General features: G+C 35.0%; 1 protein-coding gene across 6 annotated transcripts; it reads right to left on the bottom strand.

The window, feature by feature from the left end:
* On the bottom strand, window positions 1,179–8,092 carry LOC18609378 (DNA polymerase beta). 6 transcript variants are annotated; one of them, XM_018116453.1, is made up of 14 exons: window positions 7,848–8,092; window positions 7,634–7,771; window positions 6,945–7,274; window positions 6,685–6,778; window positions 6,458–6,588; window positions 6,089–6,151; window positions 5,407–5,586; window positions 5,254–5,307; window positions 4,294–4,382; window positions 3,560–3,650; window positions 2,758–2,838; window positions 2,385–2,452; window positions 1,578–1,662; window positions 1,179–1,488 (listed from the first exon to the last, which is right to left on the bottom strand). In XM_018116453.1, the coding sequence occupies exons 1-14, from the start codon at window positions 7,956–7,958 to the stop codon at window positions 1,390–1,392; spliced, it is 1,614 nt and encodes a 537-aa protein (XP_017971942.1). In that variant the 5' UTR covers window positions 7,959–8,092; the 3' UTR covers window positions 1,179–1,389. The 6 variants fall into 6 exon arrangements, 4 of the variants coding, with proteins under 4 accessions (XP_017971942.1, XP_017971943.1, XP_017971946.1 ...); XM_018116454.1 differs by having other exon boundaries at window positions 6,945–7,256; window positions 7,848–8,067; XM_018116457.1 differs by lacking the exon at window positions 6,945–7,274 and having other exon boundaries at window positions 7,848–8,067.

The raw sequence follows: 8,387 nt of genomic DNA, 5'->3' as shown, positions 1-8,387 counted from the left end.
AAAAAATAAGTACTCTCAGGTGTTATCTTCTTCAATTAAAAAAATAAATACATTTTTTTTAGAATAGCTTAAATTCATTTAAGGGAAAGTTACCAGTTTTTTTGACTTGGAAATAGTTTACCATTACTATTGCTCTATGTTGAACAAGAAATTTCTAATTCATAAATGGGTATATGTTAGTAAAAGAGAAAATACTCCTACCCACCCGCAAGTTTTGATTCACTTTTATTTTATACAAAATAGACTCATGCTTTCTTGTAATAATACATTTTTTTAACTGTTGACAGTGATAAGCTTGTCTATTACGATTACTTGTTTGCTGTAAAATCATTGTCACAATGGTAAGTGAAAACATTTTACTTTTTGATAGAGACAAATGTGAACTTTAAACATATTGTCACATTTATAGTTTAGAACAATTTTGATAAATAAGAAATTGAACCTTCATAAACTATTAATATAGTCTTTTTATTTATAATATTACTGAATAATTAATGGTCATATCATATATATCATAAATAAATAAATAAATAAATAAAACATTTAAAATATAATACGTGTAAAATAATAATTTATTTATCTAATAAATAAAAAATAATAATAACATTGGCTTTTAAACACTCGTATGAGTAGGATAGGAAATTTAACTCCATAAGAGTTCTTATGGTAGAATGCTTTCAAGTGTACCCTGTATCACAAGTTGTGTTTAAAATCAGCACCAATGAGAATATAATGCAAGGAAGGCCACTTCATTAGCTATGCCACACAAATGTTAAAAATAAAAGTACTCCGATACAGTCTTGGGAACGGTGAGTTTCATCGTTCTGAATCGAGCCTTGTTCGCATACAACTTGTTTATCTTGTTCCAAGCATCACAGGAACAACTCCTTCAGAAAAACGTTCAAGTCTTGGCGGGTCCAGTGTTCATAAGCTGCTGGGTTGGAGCCTTCTTTTTGGATCCCAGGCCATAGCAGAGGGACAAGGGGTAGAGCCATGGACATAGCCTAAAACAAGAAAAGTTGACAGGAGATAGTTTCATAGGCAAATGAGCTACACCATTAAGGGAGTTGGCTGATTGGGACAAATGGTTGGGGCATTGGTGATACTGTTACAAGTAGAAGAGGCCATTGTTAGCAGAAAACAGAGAGCAAGATAAATAATAAAAAGAAGAAAACGAATATCCAACGAAATTGAACGGAAGGCTTTTATCATTCTGTTGTATTCAAGACTACTAATAATATAAAGTTTCCAGGATAAGGGTACATGACGTTTATATACAAACTAAGATTTGAAATATAAGCTAAAATATACAGAATTGAATTCAAAACTAGCTTGATCAAGATTTTGAGTTTGAATTACTATTCCCTCCAATACATGCAACTATGTTTTTCACAAATTCCTTTCATAAGGTTCAAGCCATGGAAATCCCAGAAAATCAAACACCTCCTTCTCAGTCTCCAATTTCAAACTCGTGGTACCTCTTGCGCCCTACAACAGAAATTTTACATGACTAACATTAATTGATCCGTAAATAGTGGTTTAGCTGAAGGCTACATGCAGCAAAACCAATAAATTACCCGTTTACCGCCTGAACCATGAGTAGCTGGAAACAGCCCTGTATCATCAAGTCGGAATCCTTTAGATTCTGCTAGCAGTCTCAACCTGCACTAAAGGATCAATGTCAGTGTCTACATCTTTGCTCTATAGCAACACAGACAGACATTCATATTTTGCAGTTTAGAAAACAAAGAAAAATACAACTGAACCATAACTCATCAATCCTCAATAATGCCATAAAGAAATATCATCCATCGTATAAATAGTAACATAACTATAATTCATATTTATGTTTGGAATGGAAGCTGAACAATGATATGGTTCTCAAAAACTTTTTTGTCAGCTACATATGAAAAAAGAAAATTCTGTAATCCAGATAGATTCCTATATAAGAGACAAGTACAATAAAGAGGTTTTGGGTAATTTGTCTAAGGGATCAAATTGACAACTCCTTTCTGATAATTGCTCAGTCAGAAGGTATTCAACAATCTACAAAAGCACCACACTATATTATTGAATCAGATTATTTCAGTAGCATCTGTTGACGACACAATCACTCACTATCAGCAAAACAAAGTAAAAAAACTAATATACACAACTATCAAAGTACTACCAACTAGCAACACAATGAAACTAACACGTCACATCCAACAACAAATACTCTCCTTTCTTGTTCCACCTAGACTGTAAATGTATTGCCTTGCACATATATTATGTTCACATGCAAACTAGTAACATTAACACAATGTACATGCTCCAAGCTGCAAAAACCAACAGCAGTCAAATCTTCGTACTAATTGCATACTATTGATAATTAATAAACATACCTTCTATTTAGCACATCATTCCCAGTCCATGCTATTAGTCCGAATGCATATATGTCCCTTGGATATACCTACAAAAATAGAAGTAGCATACAGGCAAATTAATCACATTTAACATGCAAGTCTGCAACCTATCACATGAAAATAACATGTGCAGAAAATCAAACGTGGCATGGTAAGACTGGTAAGAAGATAAATTTGAGAATGGGAACATCACGTCGGGTTAGAACATGAAGGAACATAAAGCATGCTCGATAGGGATGCCATGACAACATTCTAATAAAATGAAAGAGATAAGGTTGTTGATAACCATCTTTTCCTTCTATTTCCCTCATGATACAATATTCTGATTACCATCTAAATATCATCAAGTTACCTTAAAGTCTATGCGGTGCCTAAGCTTTCGTCCAGGATAAGTGCAAAGACCAAAATATGTGTCAACACCTGAATCAGTACCCTATTCACATAACATAGAAAAGTAAAAGTCCAATAAAATTTAAAGAGAGAAACGTAAGAGCAGGAGTCAAGAAAATTCACCAAATGCATCTTACAGGTCGGACATCAAGTATTTAGTACTATAATCAAGCAAGAAAGAGCAACTACTGTATCGGAAAAGCTTGACTAATGATGGAGAAGAAAATGGTTACATACTCTGTTAGTATCTATAAAACATTACAGAATTGGATAGACAAGAAAGGCAAACAAGCAACTTAAAATTATCACCTAATCAAGTCAGCACATTTCTCTTTAGCCAATTACTGGTAAAAGATTGAATTTGTCATAGAAAGTACAAGTTCAAAAGCTTCTCCTTCAGCATTTCCTTTAAGTTTTGTTCTCATTGGTCTATGCACAATCAAAGTCCACAAAAGAAGCATTGAACAACCTGCACATGAACTCAGCTATCTATGAATTGTTAATTCTACATGTCTTACAAAAATAGGTATATGTTGGCTATTGAACACTAATAAAAGATGATGCAATACCATTCTGTAACCTTGCACAAACCAAATAGCAGCAATAATGCTTTGCCAAAATTGCTTAGTCATAGCATGTTCTACTTGTATGCTACCGACAAAATTTTGGGCCAAAAACTATAAGCATATATCACCCCACCATGCATAACCACCCTCTTCATCAGTATAGCATGAGTAAAAACAAACAAGATAACAAACATTTACCTCCTCACTGTGGGTACTGAAAACCAAATCTTCTCTTACGAACTTCATCTCTTTTAAACGCTTGACATATTTTTGCAGAAAACCTTTATGGCTGAAATCATAGAGCGGTCAATCCCATTTCTAGAAACTGAAATCATAGAGCGGTCAATCCCATTTCTAGAAACTAATACCACAAATTGTTAAGCAGAGAGCAGGAAGACCACAATAGGTGACACAACACATATATATGAGGGTGGGAGGAAAATGAAGAACAAAAATAGATCACATTCTATTCAAAAGTGATTAACATTGGCAGATAAACATCTCAGGAAACTGAAGAATGCAGCTACAAACTGGAAATCAAACAAAGAAAGTAGTTGTGCTTCTTAATATGCACCATAAGATAAAGGGTTATCTAATCCTGCCTAAACCACTAGATATTTTATGAACCTGGAGTCTTCCTGACACAACCCTTTTCTCAGCTACCAAGACCAACTTGTATAATAGCAGAGAATCCAAAGCAATGATAGATCGGAACAATGGCTTGGGTTTTACTTTATAGTTGATTACTGGCATTAACATCTTAAATATGTAATAATTTACAGCTTTCCTTTTTCTTCTATGATAAGCAGAATACATGTAAAAGCAGATAAGTAGAAGAAGATAAGCTGATCCCTCTCAGATTAGGAGGTATGGACGAAGCCAATTATCTAGTGAAAAATAAGGACAGAAACTGAAGGAGTTGGGTTTTAAACCTTTTTCCATCAGGATGTGTGATTACTATGTCTAAATCTCCACAGGAAGCTTTTCCACGTCTATATGATCCCCCACATACAACAACCACCTTCAAGAGAAATATCAGAAAAAATTAGACTATGGTCCACATAGACATTATTTAACCAATGATATCTCAGAAACATTAATTTTAAGTCATTGCTTTAATGTCTAATCATACGAAGACCTCTGCATGAGGTATGGCTGTAAAAGTATATCTTGATACATATTAGGTCAAATAACAGCAGATCCCCTTGCAATAATGAACCAGAGTCCAGATGGTGCAAACAGCATTAAACACCAATAATATCTGTCCAGAATCCAATCCTGGTAGAACCCTACTCCCTAATTCCAATCCCATGACACATTAAAGGAAAATGCTAGATTTGCACCTACTAGAATTCCCTTTCGAAGTGTAAACTAAAAAAACCCAATAATAAAAATTACTTAATATTCAGTTGTAGGCCTATTGCATAAACACGTTGGTACTGGAAACAAGCACTCAAAAAACAGTGCTTCAGCTAAAAATTAATTATATGCTACATGCCTTGTGAATTTCTCTTGTGCTGACTGCTGAGCTACAAACTTAAAAAGTACCTTAGAATAGTAAAAAATAATAGAAGTAATAGCCAACTGCACCATTACTGGAATGTAAATCGCAAATGAACAACTGACCAAAGCACTTTAGTTCTCAGTTAGCATATAGTGGTCAAAGCATCCATATATAAAGTTAATTGTTATTAATTTCATAAGTTTCTTTTTATACTAGACTTTTTCTTTGAGAGAGGAAAAGCAAAAGTAGAAAAGGGTGAAAAATCAGTTTAATCTGTGAGACATACACATTATATGTCCAACTCATTATAGCACATCATTAGAAAATTTTTCTGACAGCAGAATACATCTTCACCACATTCAATTTTTAAAGTATTCCGGGTGCTCACCCCAGGCACGATATCATCTGCAACTTTCTGTAGAAGAGATTCCATCTCTTGAGCCTATACAACCAGAAACGCATCAAGCATTTCATAAAAAGTAGGGGTAAATCTAAAAACTTTCAGTTAGGAAAGTCCTAGTCAGGAGCACAGTAGTCAGACCTCATGCCGTGGAATCCTTGTCTTAATATCATCAAAATATTTCAACCCAAGCTTTTGTGCATTTGTTAGAGAATCCTCATTCTTTAAGTCATCTAGTGTGCGGTGTCCTTTCTCATATAATTTCAGGGCTGTAGCTGGTCCAATTCCCCAAACTTCCCCAAATAAACTTATTGTCCTTACCTGCAAAAGATTGAAAGAAAATGTTGAAAGATAGACCAAATATTAGAAAAGCATTTTCTTTTCCATAAACTTACTACCAAACATATATATGAGCAAGCACTCAGATGCAAAGAGCATCTATACTTAAGGTAAATCTCCTGGTTCCTTTTTCTATCCCCTAAGTGGATTATGTGTTCATCCAACAGCATGGAACGAGCCCAATGGCCTTTTAAGAATATGTCTTTCCTCAAACTAGTTACAATGAAACTTCAAAAAACACTGAAATGCCGAAGGCAAAAAAGTCAGTCACATTATAGCCTGTATAGTTGCATTCTCAAATTCAGTTAAAAGATACTACAGTGCTCAAGGGAGAAATTTATAGCATGTGGAGAAAAGATGGTAGGGAGTAGGAAACAAAACTACAATCCTGGTACAAGAAAACTTCTTTTTCAAACAAATAAGTCCAAATAACAGAAAAGAAAAAGATAGTCCAAATTCAATTAAAGAAGAACCTTTATGTTACCTTTTCATCAGCTTCAAAGTGCTCCAACTTGGATAACTTTCCAGTGGTCACTATCTCCTGAATCTGCATAAATATTCCAAGGGCACTGATAAATTTTAGAAGACTGACAAGTCTGTATGTGTTTTGCAGACTCACTTAGAAGGTACATTTTCTGGTAATCAAAATTATGCCCTCTGTCCCAAATTACTGTCTTTTGAAATTTTAAGGTAAAATCTTTTCATGCTGCATGTCTTGATTGGATGCAGCTAGAAGACAGAGCTACACATGCCAGCAACATTAGTGAACCCTAAATGTGAAAATTAAAACAAGTCAACCAAACTAGGCAACAAATGCCACATGTAAAATTCAAACAAGAACATGTTTACTTACATGATCTTGCATTGACTTTCCAATTCCAGGCAGATTTTTGACCTGATTTGAACTTTCAATTTTAAAAGGCAACTTCTCAACAGCTGCAATAGCCTTGTAGTAGCTAAATGATCTGCGGTCATCACCCAGTGCTTTCGGTAGAAATTAATTATATCATATTAGATCCTTAGACAGCAATAAGTGCAATTGGTAGCAATGAATATATGTGAGGCAAAATCAAGTCTCACCTCTGTATATGTTTATAAGTTTCCCAAATATCTCTGTAATGTCCTTGTTTAAATCTGGCACGCTGTGTGGCAAAGATGATGACAGTGTGCCAACCTAATTATCAAACGGTATACGTTTATGAGCATTAGTAGCATGAAGACTTAAAAGCATACACATCAATGGCCTGACCTTTTCTTAAGGCAACTAATAGCATTACGCACACAAAACCAGATGGACAACAAAATAGACAATTTTTATATGTGGTGACACCTTAACTTACATCCTTATCTGGAGTACCAGGGATTTCAGGACAGCTAGATAAGGAGCTGGGAGAGTGGGGTTCAGTATTCGATGCCCCTGATAGAGTGTTAATTTCTAGTTCTCCTTTCCTTCCTTCATTAGTGTGTTTAGTATGCTCAGGTGAGGATTTGATCTTTTTGCAATGCGATTGTTCCTCATGGCTAGAAGAATTTCCGTTGGCTGGTTCAAGTTTCAGATTCTTGTCAGGTGTACCCACCCTTTCCAGATCCACTTTCAGAACGTAGAAATCCTCAGAAACCTTTTCCCCGGCTGCCAAGCTGTCCTCCAACCACTGATACATGAGAACATGCTGCGACAGGTAGTTATTGCAAACCACTTACTCTTCAAATGTGGCACTTCAGAGATAAATCTCAAAATGAACACCAGTAATTTGAAACGGTTTTTTCAATTTTTGGTGTAAATTAAATTAGTATATTCAAAAAATAGATGAATATATATGAATTATTCCAACACTAATCTAGTAAACGGATTTACAAGCCAAGATTCTTAATCAGAAAGGTTGTAATTTGGCCCTAGCAAAAGTTATAACTATTACAGCAAGTTGAAAACAACAAATGTACTTCCAATATTTGATATATATATAACGCTATTGAATTAAAAGATGAAAGGAGAAAAAAAGAAGTAAAAAAAATAGTAGAGAGTACTCACTCCTCCGAAGCGAGCCAATTGTTCCTTATCGACATCGTGAAAAAGAGCATCTGAACTCATAGCAAAAACATGACTCACTTTTTTGGACAAGTGAGTCTCAATCTTAGCTCCCATTTGCACCAGTTTTTGCTTCCAAATCTATAATTTACCCAAACAATTATGAAAAAAAATAAAACGCTGCCAAGTAAATGAGTTGTTCTGGTAATGGAGAGACCTGTAAACGGCGAGACTGGACGCCGTTTTCGATTAAGAAAACCACCAAACCGGCAAAGATTCCATGTGGATCGGAGGAAGGAGCCTTGTTTCTGGTTCGCTTTGGCGCCATTTTTCTTTCTTCTGGTTGCTAAAGCTTGTTTCAGCCTGAGCCAGAGAGGACTTTCGGCTCATGTAACCGAATAAGAGGAAGGCTCATGTGCGCTCCCAGACATCGAGCCTTTGACCTGCCAATGGCTGTAAATCGGCTCCATATAGTGACACGTTGTGGTGATAAAGAGCCTTACGCCACGAGGCATGTTTTTACCACGTAAGCCAACAAAGTACAAGTCAAGTCAAGGGTATAGAATCCGCATACCGGTTAGCGGGTCGAAACAGGATGTTAGCGGTTAGGTAGCTGAATCCGAACTTTATTAAGTTTTAGGGTATTTAAAGTTTATAATTGTCTGAATATTTATAAAATTTCTTATTTTAATTTAAATTTTAATATATACTTACTATTTGATAATTATTTGAATTTGTTAAAACTTTAATATATATT

This window comes from Theobroma cacao, chromosome 2 (assembly GCF_000208745.1).
Source record: "Theobroma cacao cultivar B97-61/B2 chromosome 2, Criollo_cocoa_genome_V2, whole genome shotgun sequence".
Classification (NCBI taxonomy): domain Eukaryota; kingdom Viridiplantae; phylum Streptophyta; class Magnoliopsida; order Malvales; family Malvaceae; genus Theobroma; species Theobroma cacao.
This window is presented reverse-complemented; position numbering and strand designations above follow the sequence as displayed.

Excerpts from the sequence above, each read along its gene's own strand:
- LOC18609378 (XM_018116453.1), bottom strand. The coding sequence starts at position 7,958 with ATGGCGCCAAAGCGAACCAGAAACAAGGCTCCTTCCTCCGATCCACAT. Across the intron at positions 6,779-6,944 it reads CTGGTACTCCAGATAAGGAT|GTTGGCACACTGTCATCATC; the intron begins GTAAGTTAAGGT and ends TTTGATAATTAG. Across the intron at positions 1,663-2,384 it reads AATGATGTGCTAAATAGAAG|GTTGAGACTGCTAGCAGAAT; the intron begins GTATGTTTATTA and ends CCTTTAGTGCAG.